The sequence below is a fragment of the Enhydra lutris genome, unplaced genomic scaffold, assembly GCF_002288905.1.
Source record: "Enhydra lutris kenyoni isolate GAN:26980312 unplaced genomic scaffold, ASM228890v2 scaffoldscaffold11, whole genome shotgun sequence".
In the NCBI taxonomy this organism is placed as follows: Eukaryota; Metazoa; Chordata; class Mammalia; order Carnivora; family Mustelidae; genus Enhydra; species Enhydra lutris.
In genome coordinates, this window is record NW_019154095.1 from 15680213 (window position 1) to 15707166 (window position 26954).

Below are 26954 nucleotides of genomic sequence, written 5' to 3' on the forward strand. Positions count from 1 at the left end.
CGGGGCCGCCCCCGCCCCCGCTCCGCCTCAGGCTTCTCCAGCTTAAGTCACAACAAGGTCCGGCTACCTGGGCGCGCCCGGCCGGACGGCTGCGGGGCGGGCGCCGGGTGGCGGCGCTGAGGGCTCGCCGAGAGGAGCTCCGCCGCGTCTGTTGGAGCCGTTCCCTCGGTGGGTCGCCGGCGAGGGCATGAGCGCCGACTGCCCGTGCCTCAGGAGCGGCGGCGGCGGGAGCGGCGAGGGGAGGAGGCGCCGCGGGGAGGCCACCGTCCAGGGCAGCGCCGGGGGACAGCAGGGCAGGAAATGTGCCTGTCCTTAGCGGCTCAGGAGGCAGCATGCACCCCGATGCCACCGACAGCAGCCTCGCCGGCCTCAACCTCACGCCGGCCGCAGCCGCCGGCGGCCGCCCTGCCTCGGGCACCCCGGACGAGCGCCGGCCGGACCCCCGGGAAGACGCGGCGGCTCCGGGGGCTCCTGGCGGCTGGAGCTGGCGAGTGCCAGTGGCCGTGGCCGCACTCGCCGCCGTGTGCCTCTCCTGGCTGGGGCCCGGTTGCTGGCAGGCGACCGGAGGCGCGGGGCCGTGCACCGTCCTGCTCAGGCTCTGCCTGTACCTGGGCTGCGCCGCGGCAGCCTTCCTCCTGGGGACCCTGTTCTCCCTCGTCTGCCGGAGCCGGCGAGCCCCTCCGCCTGACTTCGTCGCCGCCTGGAGACGGCTGGCCGCGGCCGCCCGCCGCGGGCCGGGGGTAAGTACCGGTCTCCCCACTGCCTCGCGCGCCGGGGCCTCCGCCCGGCCCTCCGCGCTTCCGGTGCCCGCCGCCCGTCTCAGAGCCCCGGGTGGCGGCCGCGGTGTCGGCGTGGCTCGTCCTCTCCGCCCCGGCTGCCGGAGAGGAACCGGGCTGGGGTTAGTTGGCCCCGCCGGTAGCTGCGAGCGGTCCCCGGGCCCCCGCGGAAGGCGGGCTCGGCGCTCCTCCGGGCTTGCGAGATGCTCGCCGAGATGCACATTGTTAGGCTGTGTAGTTGCTCCACAACCACCCCCAGGCACAACCTCGGTAGCTGAATAATCGCTCAGAATCTTGGATGCTGCTCTGCAGTTGGCGACGGGGCCACTCACTGTACGCACGCGCTGCGCCCTGTATCGGTCACTGTATTTCTAACCGTTCTCTGGGGGAGGTAACTTTTATGACCTTTTACAGATGGGGAAACTTGTTCAGAGAGGCTGACTTGGCTTAATTCTCATCCTGCCAGTACCTCTCATCCAAAATCTGGTGCACTGTGTAGATCAGTGGCGCAGTCCCAGCTATTTTCTGTGATTTCGAAAAGGGATGTCAGATATAATTTCAGTTTGCAACAAAAGGAACCATATTCCCAGTGGGTTTGGGACAGCAGGGCGGTGATTAGGGAAGATAGGAATGAGCTCTTCCCTTCTTTGGTGCCAAACCATTGCTCGATCAATGTCCCAGCTTCCTCTGATAACCTTATCTAAGTGAAACTTGATTCTGATGTAGCTTGTTAGCTTGTTGTGTTTGGGGCACATTATGCCGAGTCTGTGATTTGTTTCTGCCAGTAATTTATTTAACATGGGTTTACTAAGAGAATTATAACTTAAATTTCATAAGCCAATAGGATACAGGATAATGGCTCTAAACAAGGCAGTGAAGAAATAACATACTCCACAAACCAGTGATAGATGAATACACTATTGTTCTAGAGGATGGAGAAATAAAGTCCAGATTCATTCATTCATTCATTCATTCATTCATTCAGAATTGGTTCTTGGTAGAATCAGTGCTTTCAACCAAAAGTTGGGCATTAGCTGCTGGGACACAGAGCTAGTGGACAGTGGCATTGGTGTTGGTAGGCAAGGTGAGCTGCTCTGAAGGTTAGTACTTTAGGGACAGTTACACCGCTTGCACCACTGCCTATGAGAAATAGACTCACCACGGCAGAAACAGATGTTCCTTTCCCTCCTGAGACTGCTGCCTGGTTTAACACCCTGCTGACCGGGGCGCCTGGGTGGCTCAGTGGTTTAAAGCCTCTGCCTTCGGCTCAGGTCATGATCGCAGGGTCCTGGGATCGAGACCTGCGTCGGGCTCTCTGCTCAGTGGGGAGCCTGCTTCCTTCTCTCTCTCTGCCTGCCTCTCTGCCTACTTGTGATCGCTGTCTGTCAAATAAATAAATAAAATATTAAAAAAAAAAACAACAAAAAAACAAAAAAACACCCTGCTGACCAAGAGTTGCCTGACCACAGCAGGAGCAAGTGTCTTGAGATCTACAGAGAGCTGTTCAGATCAGCAAAGGGTAGCCTTGCCCAGATTGAATACTCTGGGTTAAGTCCACACAAATTACTGATATTTAAAGTTTAAAGTGTCCGCTACATCATAGTTATTCTTCCATATATTTAGATGGATAAGCACTCTAAGAGCACAGTAGTTTTGCAGATACCATTTTGGCACGGTTTCTCAAATTCACCGTCCGATCAAAAGAACTTCATTTAAAAACGTGAATTTGAAATCATAACCAATGATAGCATAACTTGGCATTCACTGCTTGACTGAACGATATTGTCATTAAACTGAAATTGCCTAGCCACTTTAAGCTAAGGGAAATGGCAGTGATTGAGCTTCATAAAAATATTTGTTAGAGGGAACATTGCCCTCTGGGTTTTGTATTTGCTTATACTATGATCTGCTTATAATTTTGTAAATATCAAGCTTTTCATCGAAATTACCCTGTCCTGAGTCAGTCTCTTCTGAATGTACCCTTTAGTTAATGGCTGGAGGGTTGTAGGTAAGGAAGTCAGGCATCCTCACTCTGTAAATTCGGTATATTAAGGAATAGGAGCTTCTATTTTCCTCAGTGGTCTCAAAAATTAGTAATGTTTATTTCTTTTAAAAGTCTTCATGAAACAGTCCTTTTTTTCATATCTAATTTAGCAAGAGTTGATGGGCGGGTGTATTTTTCCTCTTGATTTTTCTCTACAGTGGTAGAAAATAAGGATCCCGATTTTGCTAGCTAGTTTATTGATTTGTAAATAATGTCCCAATTCTTTAGAGTATTGTAAGAAATTATAATTCAGTCAGTACATATTAAGTGTTTTATATGAGCCAGGTATTATTCTGGAAGCTGGGATTGAATCAGTGAGACACTTAAGAGACCTTCCTACTCCCTGGAGATTATATTCTTATGGGAGATCAGGCCATAAATAAACGCGATATTTTTAGATAGTGATAAATGCTTATGAGACCAAAAGTAAGAGTTAAATGATTAAGAGTTCCTAGTAGGTGAGAGCAGGAAGTTTAGATGATGAGGTCAGGGTCAAAACCTAGTGTATTGCATTTTACCTCTGAAGTCATAGAAGTCTCATATTGTGGGTTACCACTATTTCTGGGAAAATACATTTCCCCAAACCGCCTCCCTCCACCACCAGCTCATTTAGACCTCTGGGTAGATAAAACTTGGATTAACATCGAGAAAGATGATTTAGTAGAGGAATTTGAGAAAATAGTACCTTAAAGGTGATAGAAAACGAAGCAGTATATGTAATTCTTCATGTATACAACTGGAAGATTTCAGTTAATAGAAATGAAGCATAAATTTAAGGAAAGTAGATTATTGGTTATTCTTTGGAACTTGGATTTGTGTAATAGTCTTAAATGAGAAAATAAGGGCATTGGGAAAATGTAGTTTCTAAGCTCTAAATTGTAATTGAAATGCATATTCTTCACATAAAATGTTATTTTTTTGACAGTACTGGTGTTATTTACTCAAGCCTTAAGTTGTGCTGCATTGCTTATTTTACCCCTTCTCCTAGTTGTGCTATATTTCTAATTTGTATTTAAGTGGTTTTTTTTAATGTTCTGTTCTTTATGAATGGAAGCATAAGCATGTGGTATAGTATAAAATATGTCAGTTCTGTGGGGGTAGAAGCTGGACCACACAGGTCATCTAACATATGTGGAGAGGGAGGGTGTTTAGTAGTGAACCAAATGGCGCCTCTTATGATACAGTGACTATTTTACTACAGAAATTTTGATTCAGCATGAAGAAAAGAATCCTCATTCGCTCTTACACATTTTGGATTCTTCTAGTATGAGTCAGACAGGTCAGAGGCTGGGATCTATCCTTCTAGTTGCCTATCCTTCCTTCCTCTTTTTTTCCTTCTTGATCTCCTTCTATAGCGAAAAAAAAAATGTATACACTGTTAAAATAAGCAACATCAAAGAAGCCCAAACTAAAAGTGACAAGGGGTTTTTGTGTCTAGAAGTGTTTAAAATGCTTCTGCCTGTTTCACAGTGTACCTACTGGTTAAAAACTCCATGTAATTAGCACCCATGATTGACACCTTTTGTCATTACCTTGCACCTAGCAAGAGCTCAAGGAGTGTTTGCAGATGATGACAAAGAAAATTGTTCTCTCATGCTTTTCCGATCCTATTAATCCAGTATTAGCATTTACTGGGCATCTCCTATGTGCGTGAATTTTTATTTTGGGGGTGGGGGATGGGAATTACTATTGATTAAAGTAGTAAAAATAATTTTCAACTCAAATAGAAATAATATGTAATAATATATACAGGTACTAAGGAGGCTTTCCTGTAAGGTCAGAAAGTCTTAGAGTTGATATCTGGGCTCCGCTTTAGAAAAACTTAGACTTTGTTACGTGCCAGCAGACTGGAGCTGTAATGCCCTGGGGCTGGCCTGCTCCTGGGGCAAGTGCTGTTAGTCCGGCTTTGCGGAGCAGGCTGTCACAGTGTGTTCTATCTTGTGCCAGGTCAGTTAACTTATCTAGCTCAAGAGCCTCAGATTCACTGGCCACAGTTACTCGACCCTAGTACATCATCTAAGCAAGGCAACAGAAAGAGAAATATGACGAAAGTGAATCAGTAGTTTAGAAAACACATTTTCATTACTGAACTCACAATACACAGCTCATCTTCATATAATGGAAAAAAGGAAAATAAGTTTTACATTTTGACGATAAGAAGATAAGAGAATAGCTTCTTTAGCTATCAGTTATTCTCATAGTCTATGGATTTTCTCTTTTACATTGTAACTTACTAGATGTTTCTTGATTTATGGTTCATAAATTCAAAAAAAAATGTAAGTAATTCATGATGATCAGAAGGCTGATACAAGAAAGTCCACCAAAGTGAATAGTAGCATATGGGAAACCAAAGTCCACTGCTCTATGAAGAAAACATTAATGAGAGACTTTCCAAAGTTCAAGCAGATAGAAGAGTTCAAGTGGCTTATCAAATCCAATTAATAGGCATTTACTGAGTATCTGCTACATATCTGCTATTATGGTCTTATTAGATCACTTTTTGCCTAGTTAGCTGCTGAGTGCCTGTGTCCGACACATAGTAGGAACATAGCAAGCTCTCAGTAGATCAATTTTGCCTGAATAAATGGATTATTGTTTGAGACAAGAGCAAACTTAACTATCCTACTTTCATTTTTAATTGAAATTTTAACCCCAGCATCCTAGAGAATGGTCAGAGCCTTGCAATAGGTGTCACCAAGAGCTTGGGAAATTGGTCTCTGGAAATGCAGGGCAATGTTTTTAGTGTTGGGGAGGATTCAGAGATGAACAAGAATCTCCCTGTCCCTGCCCTCTCAGGCTGAGTAGACAAGAGTGATCAAGAAGACTAGATGGGAGGCCAGATGTTTATAGAGACAGTAAAATATTCACATAGCAATCCATGGTGTCAGTTGGCTTGAGTAGGACTTCAAGAATTCCTAAATGAGTTCTTTTACAAATACAAAAGTTCTTTGAGTAAAACAAACTTAATTTAGATACTTGAGGGGAAAAAGGAAAAAGAGACAGTGATTAGGGAGCCTATATACAACCTCTTTGTGACTTTCCTTTATTATGCTAATGTGATAAACTAACCCTCAATAATTTGATAATGGATAATGACATAATATACTTACTATCTTCAGAATATTTGCATTTTAACCAGGGGATTTAAGTCATGGTGGCTAGTGGGAAAAAACGTTCTTGAGGAAGATGGCTTTTTGAGAACCCCTTAAATCACAGGGTCCTCCCTAGCTCTCTTTGTGATCTAAAGGTTGTTTTCCTCTAAATTCACACTATTAATAATTTTTAAATTTAATTTTTTATGTAGATTATAAGTTCACATGTTTTTTTAAAAAGCATATACAAGGGTATACGGTGAAATTTTCTCTTCCCTCTAGATAGTTATTATTGATAGTTGTCTATTCTTCCAGATATATATTATGCACATATAAGCAAATACAGATATGTATTTAAAGGGAAAATTTTGTACAGTATTTAAAGGGAGAAGTTTTGTACAGTAAATCTGTAATTTACCAATACAAGAACAATGATTACACATAAAGGACAGTTTTTTTCTTTTTTTATATCTTCATTACAAAGGCACTATCCCTTAAGCTTAGGAAACACAAGAAGTTATATCTGAATGATAAGTTCAAAGTATGAAGATACAATACATGAATATACCTGGAACAACAAAAAATGCTCATCAAAAACAGGATATGAATGCTAAGAAATACAAAAAGTGTGATTTGCTTTAGCAGGACTCTAAAGGAGGCAATATTTATTTTAATAATTTATACAAAAAATAAGCCAACCAAACTGCTGACAGAATGCCTGTATCATTTAGGATTTGAGTTGCCACTGAGTATATGAGATGAATCATAAGAGCTAGGATTGGAAAGTTAGTTTGGGTCATGTTGTGGAAATCTTCAGTCAAGAGAATAGAACTGGATTTTAGTCTGGAGGCTTGGCAGCTGCTGACCCAGGAGGAGGAATGCCATGTTAAGTGCAGTGATAAAAAGTGAGAGTTAATTGCGCGCCTATGTAGCTCAGTCCTTAAGCGTCTGCATTCAGCTGGGTCATGATCCCAGGATGCTGGGATGAGCCCCACATTAGGCTTCCTGCTCAGCGGGAAACCTGGTTCTTCCTCTCCCACTCCTTCTGCCTGTGTTCCCTCTCTAGCTGTGTCTCTCTCTGTCAAATAAATAAACGAAATCTTAAAAAAAAAAAAAATGAGAGATAAAGAAGCTGTGTGAATGGAGACGAGAGAATAAATTTGAGTGAGATTTTTTTCTTTGACGTAAAATATCATTATCATTACAGTTAGGTTTAATTATCTTCTCCAGAGTGTTCCAACATTCTCTTTAAACAATAAATTCAGTCCCAAAACAAAGGGTCCTCCTGTTCACAAAATGAAGACCACAGTTTCCAAGTTTGAATGTTTGTTCTTTTTGGAGCCCAAATTTTGGTCCTTTCCCGGGAGGTTCATTTCAGTCTTGAATCTCAAGTTGTTTTTGTTTTGTTTTTGATGTCACCCTTGTAATTGAATGTTGCCTTCTTGAAAGTATCTTAGGTTTTATTTCCCAACCTTATTGTTTTGGGGTAAGGAGTACCCCCAGACTCCTGAAAATGTGAGCTCTTGTAGTCAGAATGGTGCACACAGTTGTATAAAATGGTGACTCAGCAGGTTTAGTGCTGAAGGCTCAGGCTTAAGAAAATGAACATTGCCCATGGAAGGCTTTAAGTATTAAAATGATAGCATACGAACTTGTGGCTTTAAAAAAAAACGCAACTTTGCTTTCGAAAGAAAAATACTGCAAACTTGGAATTTATTTTTTTACCCCAGTATTAGGTCCCTTTCCAAATTAGGGTTGGGTGAGTGGGTGGGAATGATGGGAGTGGTAGGCAGCTCTTCTCCAGGGTTCTCCTGGATATCCTGAGCCTCGGGCCAGGGCCTGCATCCATGATTCATTTCTGCATCTGTGTTAGACTTGAGGAGTGTGCTTATATAGTTTCTGGAAACACAGTGAAGGTTTCCAGAAAGTCCAGTGGGTTTGGTTGTATTTTGATGGGTTTCCCAGCTCAGGTCCTGCTTTGGTAGAATGTACTTAGGAGTGTGAGATGTGCCTGCTCTGTCCCTGGGAGTGACCTGTGCTGGTCAGTTACTATAGGCACTGGTCAGTCCAGTACATTTGTCAACCATACTGGGGTTTCCATGTCTGAATTGCCATGAGCTGAATGTGAAGAAAAATGTCTGTGGGGGCTCTAGATAAAATGTCTCTGAGGCCAAGGAAGGAAATGAACAAAGAGTACATTTTTAGGGTAAGAGACATGAACTTGTTTAGGCCACTAGGATCTATTTAATAAGCTTCCAGTTTTGGTATAGAATACTACTCTTAGAAAATTAGATAAGTTTCTACAAATACTTATTTCTTTAAAAAAAATTTTTTATTATATTAGTCACCATGCAGTACATCTTTGGTTTTTGATGTAGTCTTCCATGATTCATCGTTTGCATGGAACACCCAGTGTTCCATGCAATCCATGCCCTCCTTAATAACCATTTTGGGGTTCACCCATCTCCCCACCCCCCTACCCTCTAAAATCCTCAGTTTGTTTCCTGGAGTCCATAGTCTCTCATGGCTCTTCTCCCCCTCTGATTTCCCTGTCCTTCATTTTTCCCTTCCTTCTCCTAATGTCCTCCATGCTCTTCCTTATGTTCCACATATAAATGAAATCCTATGATAATTGTCTCTCTGCTTGACTTATTTCACTTAGCATAATCTCCTTCAGTTCCATCCATGTTGATGCAAATGGTGGGTATTCAGCCTTTCTGATAGCTGAGTAATATTCCATCGTATATATGGACCACATCTTTATCCACTGTATTTGTATCTCTGTAGAAGATCTACAGTTTGGCTGTTGTGGCCGTTGCTGCTATGAACATTGGGGGGCATGTGGCTCTTCTTTTCTCTACATCTGTATCTCTGGGGTGAATACCCAGTAGTGCAATTGCCGGGTCCTAGGGTAGCTCTATTTTTAACTTTTTGACGAACCTTCACACTGTTTTCCAAAGTGGCTACACTAGCGTGTATCCCACCAACAGTGTGAGGGGGTTCCCTTTTCTCCACAACCTCTCCAACATTTGTTGTTTCTTGCCTTGTCAATTTTCGCCATTTTTATTGGTGTAAAGTGGTATCTTAGTGTGGTTTTGATTTGAATTTTCCTGATGGCTAATGATGTTGAACATTTTTTCATGTGTCTGTTAGCCATTTGTGTATCTTCTTTGGAGAAGTGACTGTTCATGTCTTCTGCCCATTTTTTGACTTGATTATTTGTTCTTTGGGTGTTGAGTTTGAGAAGTTCTTTATAGATCTTGAATACCAGCCCTTTATCTATAGATATTTGCAAATGACACTACAGATACAAATACTTATTTCTTAAGTAACCTGCATTTCTGTAGTTCTCAACCACCTGTATGTGTGAGTGACAGTATATATATGACTGCCATTGATGGCAGGAAGTAAAATTTTATAGGTGTTTACTTCTGTCTGCTCATGTAGAACCTTGGTCTACAGTGCCCCTAACTGCCCCTCCCCAGTATTTCTGAGAGTCCATTGGCAGTGTCTTCTGTATTTGTGAATAAACTTATTTGTGTTCTTCCATTCGTGGTACCTGCAAAGCATTTGAGAGTGGCTTTTCTGCCATCACTGCTGGCAGTCTGTGAAAAAGCACATTTCTCGTTGCACTACTAGTGTCTCAGTCCCCTGAAGATGGATATCCAGGTGTGTGTATTTAGTCCTTTTTTTTTTTTTTTTTTTTGTAGTTCATAGTAGCTGAGTGTGTAGCCCTGTTTCTCTTGGATATACTTTTAAACACTTTTTTCCCACCCTTATTATAGAAGCCGAGGAGCTGATGCTTCTGTTTGCATTTCTTGTGAAGATAGCTCTTCCCTGTTGTCCACCTGGCCAGGAGCAGCCCTTGGAGTCAAAGCTAGAGTTCTCTCTGTCTCCAACCTTGAACCCATACATACAAGTCACCTCCCAAAAGGCCTCTTTATCCTCTAAGTCAGCTCTTACAAATACCCACCTGAGGGCTGCATGCAGGCTTTGCCAGTTTGTTAGACATGAAGTTAACATTTTAACTATTCCAGAAATTTCACTATGTTTTTTCTGAGGCAATTAATCTCTTTCTCCTGATTTTTTTCAGTTTCACTAAACCTTTCTGAGATAACAATCTCTAGATAAACTTAGGAAGTTGCTTTGTTTTCAAGATTTGAATTATGGTTATTTTTGGATCTCTTTTTTAATTATTTTAGGTAGTCTCATCCTTAAGCCCTCTGTAATAACCATCTCTACACTGAGAAGAGATTTATTCCTCTTTTGGGGTCTCAGTCTCATGTATTCAACTGCTTGACTTGGCATTTGCTGTGGTGCCTAAAACTCAGCTAGTTCAAGTGTCCTCATCCCTCTTCTGTTGTCTTTTATGTTCTTGACTAACACCTCCTTACCTTACATCAGGTACCACAGCCAGAAGGCTTTGAGTTCCCTGAACATCTCCTTCTCCTCACTCTCCATATGCCGTCTGTCCATCACCAAGTCCTGCCTTCTTACCTCTTGAGCATCTTGCACCCATCTTCTTCTTTCCATCTTTCCTGCTTCATCCCAACTGCCATCATATCCCACCTAGATGACCGCAGTAGCCTCTCAACTGATCTCTCTGTCTCCTTGTTGGCATATTAAAAATGCAAACCTAATCAATCCATCTTCAACATGTTTAATTAAAATCCACCAGTAGCTTCCTGTTCTTCCCAGCTCTTCAGCCTCACCTGTCTTCACTACCTTCATCCTTATGTTCCATCCTCAGTCCTCAAAGGGCCATGCTCGCTCCTTCACTGGTGACCTTGTATCTAGCTTCCTCTGCTTGGAGCAGCCCACTGCCCCCTTGCGTAGTTAATTTCTTTCCCCCAGACCTCAGCTGTTGTTTCTGCAGAAATGGTCTCCCTATCTGCTGTGTATATTCTCATGACCACATACCTTTTCTTTATTTTTTCTATCACAACTCTAATTTTAGATGCCCTTGGATGATATCTTTCTTCTCTTTCTTGATCTCCATGAAGGCAGAAACTCCCCCAAATCTTTAACATTTAGCATGATTTATTTTTTTAATTTTTTTTTTTAAAGATTTTATTTATTTATTTGACGGACAGAGATCACAAGTAGGCAGAGAAGCAGGCAGAGAGAGAGGAGGAAGCAGGCACCCTGCCGAGCAGAGAGCCCAACGCAGGGCTCGATCCCAGGACTCCGGGATCATGACCTGAGCTGAAGGCAGAGGCCTTAACCCACTGAGCCACCCAGGCACCCCACATTTAGCATTATTTAATAGGTAAATGATAAATCTTTCTTGACCGAATAACTGGGAATCAACATAATGGTTTTGGAACCAGTCTTCTGAATTTGAATCATGGCTCTGCCCTAATAACTATGACTACGGGCAACCTGCTTAAGATTTCTAGACCCCAGTCTTCCTATCTGAAAAATGGAGATAAATAATTTCTAGGATTTTGGGGAAGAATGTTATGGTATTTGAAAATACAAATTCTAGTATTTGTAGAAGTGCTTTGAATATAGACGGTGTTAAATGGTAGAATTTACGGTATCTCTTTTGAAAAGAACTTTTTATTATAAAATAAAAAATGCAGGTTCAGAGAATCACACAAAATGTATAGTTGGATGAATGATCATAAAGAGAATACCCTTGTAACTTACAAAAACCTCAGAAGCCCCTCTAAGCCCTTCTCTATCTCCACCCCATTTCAGCCCCTTCTCTTACACCTAAGTAACTATCTTGACTTTATTAGTAGTCACTTCCTTGCATGTGATTATAGTTTTATCACTCAGATATGCATCAGTGAACATCATGGTTTTTTTCTTGCCCATTTTAAAAAAACCAGTTTCCCCTCTCTCCTTTTCTTTCCTTTACAGTTTATCTGTGAAGAACCTGGAGCATCTGTCCTGTGGCATGTCCTATAGTTTGGGTTTTGCTGATTGTGTGTGAATGATGCAGTTCAGCATGTTCCTCTCCTTTGTATGTCCTGCAAATTGGCAGCTGGATCCAGAGGCTTGATTAAACTTGTGTTTGATCCCTTTGGCAGACCAAAGGTGGTGGTGTGATCTTTCATCAGGAGGCACATAACCTCATTTTTCTTTTTTGTTATATTAGTAGCTGTTGATGCTTGATACCAAATTCCACTAACTTGTTGGGGGTGACAGAATGGTAATGTTTTAATTCTGCCATAGAGTGAGTCTGTAGTACAAGCTACTGGAACCTCTTATGCTTCTGGGCAAGGGGTGATTTGCTGGGGTGGACATCTGAGTCCGAGTGAAGGGTGGTGGTCACGTGGCCCAGATTTACAATCTGCTGGTGGTGATCCATTATCAGAAATATGTGGATGGGGGAAAAAAAATAAGTGGATGAGGCTTGCAAGAAGGAGATCATGTTCATTTTAATTTCATCCTTTCATTTTTATTTATTGGTTTGAATATTTTTTAAAAGAGACATGTTTCCCTCATCTATTTGGTTACACAGTAGTACAGTTCACATAGAAAAGCAGGGTAAATGCTAGTTTTTTCCCCCATTGCTTCTAAAATAATGAGTTGATGGGGGTTGGAGGAGTAGGTATAGGGTGGCTGGGTGATGGATGTTGGTGAGGGAATGTGCTATGGTGAGTGCTGTGAAATGTGTAAGCCTGATGATTCACAGACTTGTACCCCTGGGGAAAATAATACATTACATGTTAATATAAAAAAATTAAAAAATTAAAAAATTTTTAAAAAATCTCAAAAAATAAAATAATGAGTTGATTCCCCATCATCATCTGAAGGTGATTAGTTGTTTTGTATTTTGAAAAAAAATTACAAAATTACGGATTTGAAAACAATAGATGGGTTTCAATCAGTTGTAATTATCTTTTTTGAAGCTTAAATAATCCCATCTTTAGCTATTTGGCATAACAGGATATTTCAGGTTCATCTTGAGCATTTTCTGTTCTCACACCTGCAATTAGCCATTTCTTCAAAAAGAGCTCTGATTTCTTTTAGTGGGAGGTGGAATTTCAAGAACCCATTCTGCCTCAGCTCTGAGCAGCACAGCCAGACCCAGATCCAGCTGTTGGAACTTCATTTGCTTTATTGGTTTGTAGGGTGACCAGTGGACCTGATTTGCTTAGACCTGTCTTAGTTTTAGCACTGAAAGTTCTGTGGCCCGAGGGGAAAAAAAAATAAAACCAAAAACTTGTTCTAGGTGTTAGGCTCATAGCTATTAGTTCGGTCATTGTTTCTTGGCTTTCTCTTTGGAGAAATCTGGAAAAATATGCGTGAGATCAGTCTTTTGCAGAGAATTCATCCAGTAGTCAGATTTATGTACTCTGTATGTCTTCTTAAAGTCAAGTAGCACTTATTTTGGACAGTGCTTTAATCATTTTGCCGCTTGCTTATCAGAGCCTACACTGGCATTGTTCATGGGTTCAGGGAAATAGTTTCTGTGGTCTCCATTGAACTCATTGCACTCCAGTGCATGATTGTGAATACAACAGACAAATATGTGCACTACGGAGTCCCAATGTGAATGTTAGAGAGTGAATGCCTTAGTAATTATTGTAGCTAAACTTAACATTTATTGTACTTACTGTATGCTGGTGGCTATATGTATGTATTACCTATTTAATTTTTATACCTACCATGTGAGATAGGACTGTTATTTTACAGATGGGAAGACTGAGGTTTAGAGGTTTAGAGCAACTGAATAAAGTACCCAGGCCGTGTAGCATGTGGAGGAACTAAGCATTAAACCCAAGTCTCTTTTAGTCTGGAGTCTGTACACTTAACCACCTTATTACCCTTGTAATTATTAAAGGCTAGTGTTACCTAATTCAGGTTAAAAAAAAAAAAACTGGATATTCTCTCTGAGATGGTTCTAGGATCTGTTTAGGAATTAGTGTCACTTTAGAGCTCTCAGGTTGAATAGAATGGTGTTCCAGCTGCCCCTTCTGTGCTCATGACAATCATTACTAATCAAGTATGGCCATATTTTGTTTATGTTTTCCTGCTGGATCTGGATGAGGTCTCAGAATCCCTTTCAATATAGTCTTCCGGGCAACCACTAAATATTTACCAGAGTTGGCACATAATGTGAAACCCATCTGCCATTCTGAGTGAGAACCACCTAGAAGGGCAGTGATTTCTCTGGATTCCCGGAGCACATTTCTGTATTACTGTCATCACTTTACTATATGATAATAGTCAGTTATAGAGTCTTCTCATCTGCTCTGGTAAAAGCCACTTTTCCAAACTACATTCCATTAATATTTAATTTCTGGGAGATGCTTTTAGGTACACTGCAAAAACAAGAGGCGGGATGAGAGCCTTGTTTGGTCACATAATTTCAAAAACTAAGTTCTTGAAGCTTGCCTTATTTATTTATTTATAAAAGATTTTATTTAGTTATTGGAGAGATAGTGATACAGAGAGCGAGCACACAAACTGGAGGGAGAGGCAAAGGAAGAGGGAGAAGCGGACTTCCCATTGAGCAGGGAGCCCAATGCAGGGCTCAGTCTCAGGACCCTGAGATCATGACCTGAGCCAATGGCAGACACTTAAGCTACTGAGTCACCCAGGTGCCCCATTCTTGAAGCTTTATAATGTGCATTATTGTGTTAACTTCTGAGAAGTCCTATCTTAATGGAATCTATTAAACTGTACTTAATCCTGTTTTCTACACATGTCTGATCCCTATATCCCCACTTTTTTTTAAATAATAAAGAGATTATTAAGAAATAATATACAATCTATAGAGGTAGGACAGGCCCAGGGGAGGGCAGGCCCCTGTCAAGCTGCCAGCACCATTTCTTTGTATTTTTCTGCCCTTCTCTGAGGGGGATTAATTCTCAGACTAGTGGCCAGATGATTGTAGCAGGCACAGGTATCGCAGCCACGCAGGATGATGTCCAGAGGAAGAAAGTCCCTTTTCAGAGCAAGGGAAAAGTTACCAGAAATGCCTCTGGCAATGTTCCCTTCACATCTTATTGACTGGACTTGGGCAGGTATCCTTTCCTAACGAATTGTTGGCAAGGGGGATGGGATTTCTGTGAGTGACCTGAGTGGATCCTTTAGGAAGGAAAGCAGTAATAAAGTCAAAACAATGAGCATTTCACTTCACCTCACAGGTCTTTATGACTAGGGCTAACTTCTCTTAGCCTGTCTTCCACACTTCCATTCATTCTTAAAGCTACCTTCTATTCCTGAATAGGAATTTACCTTTGTGTGGTGGGTGTGTGAGCACCCAAATGCCCCTCGGAAGGCCACTGCCCCATCTCTACACGGTCACTTCTGCTTGTTGGTAAAAGTCCACTTCAACTGCCCTTCCGTTCAGTCCACTTTTCATGCCCTTTGGGTCTGCCCAGTAAACGTTTATTTCAGTGAGGAGAGGGAGAAGTCTAGGTTAATTCCAGGGTCTGGCATGGGTGGCTGAATGGCTTTAGGTGCCATTTGTGCAGTTTTGGAATGGGGGAGGGTAATGAGTTTTTGCCATGTAGATTTTGAGAGGCCCATGGATATGTTCAGCCTGCAGTGAGGTATGCTGGTGTGCAATTTGAGGGAGAGGCCAGGATGAAGCAAGTAGATTTGTTGGTGGTCAGGATGCAGGCGGTAGCTAAAACTACAAGGATTGATTGAATGAATGATTGAATGATTGAAACCAGGGAGCCAGAGGGTGGGTGGAGGAGGGGCTGCTCACGGAGGTGTGAGAGGAAATATTCCAGGACTGGAAAGAAAAGCCCAGAGAAGCAGAGAATCAATGGCAAGTAGCATCAGGTGTAGGTTCAGAAGAGGTCCAGAAGGAGGTCAGAAGGTCCAGAAGGTCAGAGAGGTCCAGAAGGAGGACCAAGCAAGAGGTGTCCACTGGGTTTGACTACTGGGAGATCTTTGGAGATTTGTGCCAGTGGTGTTTTGGGAGGCAAAGGCGGATGTGGGGGCAAAAATCATATTCTGGTAGGTGAAGAGTGAGCAGGAGGTAAGGAAGGAGAGACAGTACGTGGACAGTGCTCTCTAGAAGCTTCGCTAAGGAGGAAAGAAGAGAAGGCAGCATTTATAAGAGAGAGAGAGAGAGAGAGAGAGAGCGTGTGTGTGTGTGTGTGTGTGTGTGTGTGTGTGTGTGTGTGTGTGTTTGGGGAACTTTTGTTGAGTGGAGAGATGTAAAAACATTTTTGGGTTAAAGGGGAATCTTGAAAAGTAGAGAGAAAGGGCCTGAAAGCCTCCGAGCTAGAGGATGATTGATAGGGCAGTGTCCAGGCAGGTGGGATCAGAGCACAGGTGGAGGGTTTAGGCTTGAGACTAGTGGGAAGGAGGAACAAAGGGGAGGGTACAGAGAGAGAGCCTCATAGGAGGTTGGCAGAGAACTCAGATGTTTCAAGCTGACCCCTACTTTCTTGGTAAGTAGGAAGTAAAATTAATTGCTCATGGTTTAGAGGATGACAAATGAAAAGGTAATTTTAAGAGAGGTGGTAAAAGGTTTGGAAACCACTACCACCACCACCACCACCACCACCTCTTGGAGAAAATAACAGCAAAATTTTTTGTTGAGCCCTTACTGTTGTACCTGGGCCCTATACTAAGTACATTCTCATTCAGTCCTCATAGTGACCACATGAGATAGTTACTGTTATCCCCATTTTATGGGTCAGGAAACTGTTTTAAAGAGATTAAGTGACTTGCCAAAGGTCAGGTTGTGAACCAGTGATCCAGGCTTTTTCTGACACTGGGACCAGCCTCTCAGTTTTTATGCTCTCCTGCCACAAGGGAGAGGAAGCCTAGCAAAAGTAAGTGGGCATATTGTTTTATTAGAGTTAAGGGCTAGATGTGGGTTGGAGGCCAGGAGAATGTGGTGACACCTATTGGCTTGGTTGTGATACATTTTTTAGGAGGACCACTTAGCTCCTGCGATGGAACCAAGATGGAGCCAGGATGTGGAACATGTCAGGGTGCAGGAATCCTTGATCATGAGAGTTGCTCAGGTGTCAGCTAAGCCAAGGAAGGAACAGAGGCCATGAGGGAGCTTAGAGAAAGGGGAAGGGTCAAAGAGATTGGTAGTCTCCTAATGCTCATGCCAAAACCTTCGGTGTGGCTGCAAGAAAGGGGGTGTGGAGAGGAAGGTCCTGGAGCTGAGGAGCCAAGACACTGTGTTGTGGATGTGATGTGCCTGGATGTTCCACGTGGTTCATCTTCCTATTTCTCTTGTGACTGAGGAGTTGCCTTCAGGACCTCTCTGGTAAAATGTTGTCTGAGGAGAAAGCTTGCATTATACATTATGAAATCAGAGACAATGGGAAAGGCTATGGGTGGAGAAAGTGGGGTTGTTGTCTCCTGACTGTTTTGACCAAGTCCAGCCCTGGCAATACGAGTGCCCTTCATGGCATTTGCTTTGAACTATACTTGGGTGATTTTACCAATTAAATGCAATTAGAAGTTAGGTAATAGAGTTGTTTTTCTTTAGAAGAGTATGTCTTCGACAATTTAAATTTCCAAGAATGGTTTCATTCAGTGCCTGTACTCAGTGTCGACCATTCTAAGAATACAAATAATTTTTGATTCAAGAACTGCATTTAAAACTAGCTCTTATTACTTTAACTGATTTTTCTTGTCTCTTAAAGTGAATAATGGTTTGTTAATATTGTGGAATAGAAATTCTTTGGAGAAAGAATTCTTTGAGACTACAAATGAAATACTGTAATTTTGGGGGCATCTGGGTGGCTCAGTGGGTTAAGCATCTGCCTTTGGCTCAGGTAATGATCCCAGGGTCCTGGGAGCGAGCCCTGCATTGGGCTCTCTGCTCAGCAGGGAGCCTGGTTTCCCCTTTCTTTCTCTCTGCCTGCCTTTCTGCCTACTTGTGATCTCTGTCTGTCAAATAAATAAATAAAAAATCTTTTAAAACATTTAAAAAAAATATTGTAATTTTCATTTCAGTTAACAGAGCAAAGTCAAAGTTAGGAATAAATCTTCTGTGATTCTGCTTCCACTAATGTAAAATGATTGCTATGTTCTTAAAATCTTCTGAATAGTAAAAAGTCTCAGTTTTTTCAGGTGTCGTAACTTGTGTTACCATGATCATTTAGCATTTCTCCCTGTAGTCTAAGGGTCCATAAGTAATTTAGAAATTTTTGTTAAAAATATGTACTTATTTCAAAGACACACCTTAAGCTTTCTGAATTAAGAATCTTGGGGGATTGGACCAAGAAATCTGCATTTGAGCAGATTCCTCAAGTGATTCTTAAAAACTGAGTTGGTGTGTTTTCAAGCAGTGGATAGCAGCTTCTGGGTGTCAACAAGGGCAAAGGAAACTCAGCTGCATGTGGTATTCGTATATGTTAATATACCCACATGTACCAGCATGTCCCCTCTTCTCGAGGATGGAATGGCTGCTGCACAAAGGCCTATCTTTAATACTATGTTTCTTCTCAGAAGAAGTTTTATTCTTTGACTTTCAACATTTATTTTAGATAGGAATGGAAGAAATAATTTGTATGATTTGGATCTAGGCAGGGACAGTTAATTTTTTACTCATCTGTTTAGAAGGGATGAAAAAGTCAGCCTCTGAGTAGTTTGCATTTAATTGTGTTTTCAGTTTTATACAGCCAGCATTTTTTATGGCAATAATTCATCTCCTACATTTCAGTATCTTGTATATATTTGTTATCTGGGCCACTCTACATGGAGCTCAGCTTTTTGCTTTAAGCGAACTATGGAAATAGAGATCCTACTGAATCAAATTACTAATGTGATATTTTTCTAACTAGGTATGTACTAAATATTTAATCATCTGTTTTAATTTAAAAGCTAGCCAGCAAATTAATAATGGTATTATAGTGTTTCAGGACAGTAATGGAATATTAAAAAAAAAACCAATAACCGTGATTGCTTTCATTACTAAAGATCTCTGTGAAAAAAGCAATTCTATGTGACTCATGTATTTCTTGAGTTACATGAAGCAGAGGTAACCACTCTGACTCCTTTTATTTGTAGTGAGTGGTTTCAGTGAGAATTTTGGTGAGATGAGAGTAATTCTTGTAATATACTTCAATATGTATGAACTTCAAAATTCTTCTGAAATGATTTCCTGTGTTGACTGTATATTAAGTAACTTTTCTTCCATGACCTGGGCTGGAGAGCAAAATGTAGAGAAGATACCAGACTAGGAAGAATATTAGAATTCCTCAGCACAGCCTCCCTCTTTAAAATGGTTTCCTGATCCATAAAATGGGAATAACAGTAACTATCTCATGGGGTCACTTTGAGGACTGAATGAAAATGTACTTAGTATAGGGCCTGGTACAATAGTAAGGGCTCAACAGTAGTTCTTTTTTTTTCCCCCCCAAACCTTTTGCCACCTGTCTTATTTGATTGTGAACTTCCATCAAGAATAGATTAAGGCCTATGAACCCAGAGAATGTAATTTCTTTAACTTTGTCTCTGTAGTACCCAACTAAGTGGCAGCAGACACACAGAATCCTCAGTAGATGTTAGATGATTGAATGAATGGATGAAAATGTGATTCATATCATGGAAGCCTGTGATTTCCCTCATGGACTCAAAATTACAGTGGAAGCCAGTGATAAAATGGTTATGGAATTTTCATTACACAAACCTTTTCAGGAATGCACAAAGCTAATGTCAGTTTTCAATTACCCTTCCTAAGCCGATTTGCTTTTCCTTATTCTCCTCCTTCCAGCCCTAGTATCAGTTCTACACTTGCCCATTTAGGCCAACTGCTGCTGCCTGTGTACTTTTAAGTGCATGTTAGAATTTCAGTTTCCAAATCTGTTCTGATTTGAAATATACTTAAATTTCTCTTAAAATCAACTGAAGTGTGTTTTCTAAAGATCTTCAGATTTAAGTTCCTGACATTAGAAAGGAAACACATTTTTCTTCCCATTAGTCTAATTCTTCTGAGTGGAAAAACAATCCTAGATATATTAATCTACCTCAAAATCTACCTCTGCTGATCAATTAATAAAGAAACACTCATTTTTTCTCCTGGAAAGTAGATTATTAACCAAGAAACCTGCTTGGGACAGTTAGGCCTGAAAGCATGAAAGGTAATACCAGTCACATGTAATAGAACTCATAATTATTTTGGGGTGAAGGAAATTAACATAGTAAAAAAAATTAGACCATGACTTGGAACCATAATAAGAATCTGTTTTTGTAAACTGCTTTATAATTTTAAAGCACTTTCACATTGCGTTATCCTTCTTGAAATGCAGATTAATCCTTTTAATATAAATAGAGCAGAAATGATTTCAATTGAATTGAATCTCAGAAGGTGGATATGTTCACTAGAACTCAGTAAGAAAATGGCAAAGAACCAACCATAGCCTATGGTTCTGGGTCTTAATTTAGTGCTCTTGTCACTGTAATGTCATGTCCTATGCTTTTGCCATAGTAGTAACAGGGAGATTGTGCTCCAGCAAACAGTATATTTGAATTTCATATTTGTTCAGAGAAAAGTTCTTATTTCATACTCCTTTATAGGATCTAGTCTCAGATCTATCCCAACTGAAGAAGTTCTTTCGTTATAGAGATATAAACAGAACCTTGATTCCTACATTTGATGTGTGCAGGCAGGGCTGACCTTTAGCCTGACACAATAATACTTTGATAAATGGTATAATAAGCTATAGGAGCTATAGGTAATCTAATCTACCATTCATCTCTTGCCAAGTTCATTTTAGGTAAAATCACGATAGGGATTTGTATTTCTGGAGGCCAAGTTGGCTTTACTGAGTATTCTGCAGGCTAGAGAAGGCCCTCACTTGCTCCTGTCTCTGTGTCTCTTCCTCATTTCCCTGTCGGGAAATGCCCTGCAGCTTTGGGCTTTCAAGGTACATAGTTTGGAGTTGGCTGAAGAGGCTGGAAAGGGATTTTTCCAGTTCACCTTTGCATAATTTGTGCTTCAGAGCACCCCCCAAACCCTCCCACCATGCCCTGTTGTTCCTTCAGTTTGTGCTTAGCTGATAAAAAACTCTCCCTGAAGCTCAAAATTCTTTTTTTTTTTTTTTTTTTTAATTTTATTTATTTGTCAGAGAGAGAGAGAGCGAGCACAGGCAGACAGAGTGGCAGGCAGAGGCAGAGGGAGAAGCAGGCTCCCCACAGAACAAGGAGCCCGATGTGGGACTCGATCCCAGGACGCTGGGATCATGACCTGAGCCGAAGGCAGCTGCTTAACCAACTGAGCCACCCAGGCGTCCCGAAGCTCAAAATTCTTGAGGTATACAGTCCTTTGAAGGAAGTCAGAGTCTAAATCCATCTGTATATTTAATAGACACTTAGTATTTTTTTAAGAATGTTTCTGGTGGCACTAAGATCAATAGCATAGAAATGAAATATTTTTTTCATTTAAAATAGGAAAAAATGGTGGAGACAAAGTAAATGTACAAAATAAATAAGAGATTAGTTACATTGTGGTATAAGTCATTCAAAACCATATATTCCAAATCTTTTATTTAATGAAAGATGTTCATAATGTAATATTGAGTATGAAAAGCCAGTTGCAGAGCTGTGTGAATACTATGATCCTAATTTAAAAAAGAAAGTATGAAAATGAAAAAACTACCAATAATAATTTGTTTTTATTATTGTGTTACCAGGCTCTCTTATGTTCATGTGTGTCAACTCATTTAATGCTCTCATCAACCCAAAGAGGCAGGTACTATTGTTATCTTTATTTTAGAGATGAAGAAATTGAGGTACAGAAAAATAAGTTGCCCAAAGTTACTTAGTAAGTGTCGGAGTCACCCACTAAGAAGAAATATACCGAAATGTCAGTAACGACTATCTCTGAATTAATGGTGTTATAGGCCAATTTAATTCTTTACATCTATAATGTAGAATGTGTCTTTGTTCTTTATGTTATTGGAAATAGCATTTTGAAAAGAAATTAAAGCATGTTTGGGATCTTAGAAAAACAATATGAGATCATTTGTAGGTTTGAATTTCAAAGCTTTTTTTTTTCTTATATGAGAAATAGGAATTATACTTGGTTAAGGGCGGGGGGGGGAGACACAAATACTACTACTTTCCATGAGTACAATCTCCCTTAATCCTTAGTGTATATGTTTGACAATTTTATCAATAAGGAAAATGAGACCTTTTTGAATTCCTGATTAAACATTATAAAGCACAATCCAGGAAACTGGCTTCTGATCAGACCAGGTTTTGTTTGAATACTCAAATACTTCACCAGTAATAGAAAGTGTAAAGGCACATACACTGTAGAACATCTCAAGGAAATGTACACTTTCCTCCTTTTAAAGTATAGCCTCAAAGATAAACATTTTCAAGAACAATGTGTTTTATTAAGTTGTGTCTTATTTTCTTGTTACTTGACTTTTCAGCCCTTCTTTCTTACTTTCATTTCTACCATTCCTTTCCCTTCAGAAAACCAATAAGCCATCCAGCCAACCCACTGATTAGCCTCAGTTTGTTGAAAGCTGGTAACATTTTGAATTGGGTGCCAGGCACTCTGCTAAGTGCTTTCTGGGAGCAGCAGTTACAGAGTAGAGGACCATGATTTGAAAGTGGCTCATGGTTTTTGGCCCCAACAGTGTAAGCTCACAGTATTGGGAATAAGAATTTCTCAGAGATAGCATCTGAGCTTTTTGATTTCCTTTTTTTGTTGAAGAGAGTTGGAAAATCTAGCTATACAGCGGGGACAACCCCCTTAACTCATTTATATTCCTTACCAGGCTCCTGTTGTCTTTTTTCATTTTTGGACCCTTGGTACTAGTTATTTCATCCTCTGAGATATTCTAAGCCCACTGAAGCTAGAGAGGGAAGTGGTTGGTCATGGATCTACCTTGAGTAAAATGTGCTTCTGGACAGATTTGAGAGCCCGTGTTCTCTCTGCTCTGCCCTGCTGCCCTCCCAGCTCTGGACCCTGGCTACTCAGCTTCCGTGTTAGGCCTGACTTTTATTGCTCATTTCACAGTCTTTTGTCAGTGTCTTAGTCAAATGAAGTGGATTTTCAAGTCTTTTGTCATATCTTCTTGAGATAGCCTTTCAAGTTTTTAGTCCCTTATCTTCTGAGGAAGGCTCTGTCTGATTCTTGCAATTCTTTGGTTTTGGAGAAACTATTTTTTGAGGCTGAGGCAGAAAATGATTGGCTTGAAAGGAGCCATGGTTTTGAAAATAACATAGTTTGAGAATGAGTGTATTAGTCATGGGATCCCAGGAGTTGTCAGATGCTGAGAATACTTGGAAAGACTCAGCCATGTGACAGCTCCATGTGATTAATGGTGATGATCGGGGTTTTGGGTTTGTTTTCCTAAGATAAATCACTATTTCAATACCTTATAAGAAATTACCCATTACTCTTTCAACTCTGTGCAACTGTTTTTCTTTTTAAAATAGACCAAAGTACATTAAAAAAAAAATTTTTTTTTTTCACTGTGTAAACATATACTGAAGGAGAACAAGGAAAGCGGCACTTGTTTGAGTAGCCCAGGTAATGGACAAGAAGCATTTCCAAGTCATGGGCTGCTGGGCCTGGCTTGGTTTGTGCTCCCACAGGAAGCAACACAGTAAGTAAGTAATGTCGTGCTTATAAACAATGGACAATGAGGTACATGTCTTGGCTGGATTCTAGGTCGTTTCTGGTTGTTTAGTTGCTAATGGTGTCGGAGTAACCAGGTCTCTCCACATGGATTCTCTCTGGATGTTTCTTCCTCAGGAGATGGTTCCTGTAGCTCCGACACAAAGACAGTTGGACTGTGTTTTGGCAACAGACGAAAAACTGATCTTCAGAAGTGAACAGAAAGCTGAATTCTGCTCAATAAAGGGTTTATTGATATGCTGCTCCTTGATACTTGAAGATCTAGTTACATATATTAGAGAAAAGCTCTTTGGTTTTGCCCTGTCTTTGGGAAACATTTTTTAAAATGAGCAATTATATGTTGGGACCTCATTTTCTCTCCAGAGAACTCACTGAATGATTAAAAATGAACTCAAGTTCATTTTTTAAAAGGATTTTATTTATTTGATAGAGATCACAAGTAGGCACTGAGGCAGGAAGAGGGAGATGGGGAAGCAGGCTCCCCGCTGAGCAGAGAGCCCCATGCGGGGCTGGATGCGGGGCTCGATCCCAGGACCCTGAGATCGTGACCTGAGCCAAAGGCAGAGGCTTAACCCACTGAGCCACCCAGGTGCTCCTGAACTCAAGTTCATTTTAAGCTAGATTTAAATCTTAAAATGAAGACAGAGTTCACTTACTTCAATCACATAAAAAACAAAGTGTACTTTTTACCTGACAGGGGTACTGGTTAACCAAAAGCTTTTATGAGTTAATAGTGTGGTATGGATACTAAAAACTTAAGTAGAGCTGAATGGTCAGACTACATTCAAAGTCCTAATTTCTGGATTTGAAATCTTACCGAAGATTTATTTCTAGCACTTTGCTGCAGTGGGAAGAGTACAGACATTTTTATTTCGTGTTTCCCAGTACTGGCATTTTAGGAAAGTGGCTGTCAGGAAGAGGTAAGCTTTCCTTGGGGAACGAGGCCTGTGGCAGCGCAGATAGGGCAAGTTAGCATTTGCCTTAAAGAATAAGTCTTTTGGGGAAGTCTCTGCCATGCGGAGTTTGTTTTTTCAAACCTATAAATAGAAGGGAAATGAAGATAATTTTGGCTCAACTGCCCTCTGAACCACAGGAATTTATTCAAATTTTGCATTTGTTGCAGCCAACAACTGCAACAAATTTCTCCCTGCCTCTTCCCTTCTTCCCTTTCTCTTTTCTTTTTCCACTTTGGTATAAGGATTAGTAAATTGCATATTTGTGATCTAAAAGAAGAAGAGTATGTGTGGTAGTGACTAACTTATACTTGTGTAGTAATTTAGAGACAAGGAGATTCTGGCTCCATTATATCCTTAAAAAAGGAATTTTCATGCATGGTTTCCCAGTGATTTTGAGCCCATGATTTTTTTTTCCCCCTGTTTCCCTTACTCAGAGATTCTCCATCAGGCTGTGGGGATGGGGTAGGGATGAAGGACTTTTTTCTTTCCAGTAAGGGCCAGTAACCCCTGGGGGATGGGATGTGGAGAAATCCAGACCCCCACATTAGAAAAACAGATTGAAAAAATAATAGTGATTTTACTGAAAAAGGCAAAATAGAGAACATTATTCTCATACTCTTTTTTAGATTGAAAAGAGTGAAGGACTTACTCAGCTGTAGTCAGTAGTGACAAACATGGTTATATGCTGCATATTATATCTAAGTATGAAGCAGAGGGAGAAGAGTATGTGGACAGGTGGCAAGAAGTAGTAAAGCCATAATTAGGGACAAAAAAGAGTAAAGGTGAGAATGAAAAAAATTAAATTTTGGAGGAATTTGTAAAGATTGACACATAAGCACAGAATATGCTTAAATATGTGTGCTGCCTGTCAGTCACATTCTTTTTTTTATGGAACACTTCACAAATTTGCATGTCGTTCTTGTACAGGGGCCATGCTAATCCTCTCTGTATAGTTCCAGCTAATTCTCTGCTTTTAATGGCTGCATTATATTTTAAAATATGGGTGTACCATAATTGAACTCTCACTATTGATATTTGGGTTTTTTTTTTCTCATTTTTTGCCCTTAAATTCAATAGAGCAGTGAAATTCTTTGTATGTATACTTCTTTGCATACGTGCAAGTATTTCCACTGGTTGGGTTCCTAGGAGTAGAATTGCTAAATGAAATTGTAGCTCATAGAAATAGACATTTCCCCCAGCAATGTATGAAATGAGCAATTGTATGTATCTTTGCCAATATTAGACAGTATTCATCTTTCCCCCTGCTTTGGTCATTGGTCAAATTTGTATTTCTCTAACTAAAAGGGAGGTTACATATTTTTTTCACATATTTATTTATTTGTTTATCTTATGTGATCTTTCAATTTCTTTTCTTGGATTTTAGTTACTTTTCTGAGGAGCTCTGTATATGTTAAATAATAGTCCTTTGTTATATATGTTGAGATATTATCTCCTGCTCTATCATTTATATTTCTTAGTATATTTTGCCAAACAGGATTTTATTTTATATAGTTGTATTTGTTAGTTTTTTTTTTCTTTAAGACTTTTGAATTTTGTGTCTTCTTTTAGAGAGACCTTCTCCATCCCACGATTATACACAGCTTCTCCCTTATTTCCTTTGAACAATATTTTTAGTTTAAAAAAATAATGTGCTTTTTTATAAATTTGGAATTATTTATGCATAAAGTATGAGACAAAACTCTAACTTTTTCTTATACATGAATATCAAGTTATTCCAAAGCCACTTATTCAATAGTCAAACTTTCTTATGTTCTTGATTCTCATATATAGATAGATTTGTTTTTGTACTTCTCTTGTTCTGTTGATTTGTTTATTCTTGCTCTGGCGTCATGTTGTTTTGATATCTGGTAGAGAAAATCCTTCTTTTTCAAAAATTTCTTAACTAATGTCAAGCATTTATTTACTTTTCCAGAAGAACTTTATAATCTATTAAGCAATATCTTAAAGCTTATTTAAATGGTATTTCATGGTTTGGTTTTATTTTTATATATAATTTATTCATTCAGTAATCTCTGTCCTTTTTTTCTTTTCTTTACATTTCAGAGTCCTGTGTATGGAAACGCACATGAGTCAGTTCAGTCTAGAAGGGTAGTAATTTCTCATAATATGGACAAAGCTCTGAAAGAAGGTAAGGATTAAATGAGAGCTTATGATTACTATGTAAAGCAATTCATTATGTTCTGAAGGGAAAATTATAATCTCTAACAGATTTATCTATCCTTCTTGTCTCTGTGTAGCATTGGGAATTTTTATGATGAGTGAATAAATACATCCATATTTTAGTTGAATGGATGGGATTTAAATATTGAGTAGGATTTCCAGGTCACATGAAGCTAACCAGTCATGTGGAGCTAGTTCCACCATATGAAACAAGGATCTGTTCTCTGTCACTTAAAATAGGTATTAGGAAATATTTTTTCTTTTAGATATAACCTAGAGAAGGTGTGTTGGGGATGAGTGCACTCAGGCTCGCTCATCAACAAATCAGTTAAGCAAATTACGGGGTATAGCAGTCAGCCT

General features: G+C 40.2%; 1 protein-coding gene across 3 annotated transcripts in view; it reads left to right on the forward strand.

The window, feature by feature from the left end:
* Nucleotides 1–229: 229 nt before the first annotated feature.
* The window catches only part of LOC111144604 (sorting nexin 25), a 127296-nt gene continuing 100571 nt past the window's right edge, over nt 230–26954 (forward strand). For 2 of the 3 annotated variants that reach the window (XM_022498985.1, XM_022498987.1), the window contains exons 1-2: nt 230–740; nt 26478–26562. In XM_022498985.1, coding sequence (XP_022354693.1) covers nt 333–740; nt 26478–26562 — 493 coding nt within the window. In that variant the 5' untranslated portion in view covers nt 230–332. Of the gene's footprint in view, nt 741–1074; nt 1168–26477; nt 26563–26954 lie in introns of those variants that run through there. The other variant, XM_022498986.1, reaches the window with a different exon arrangement.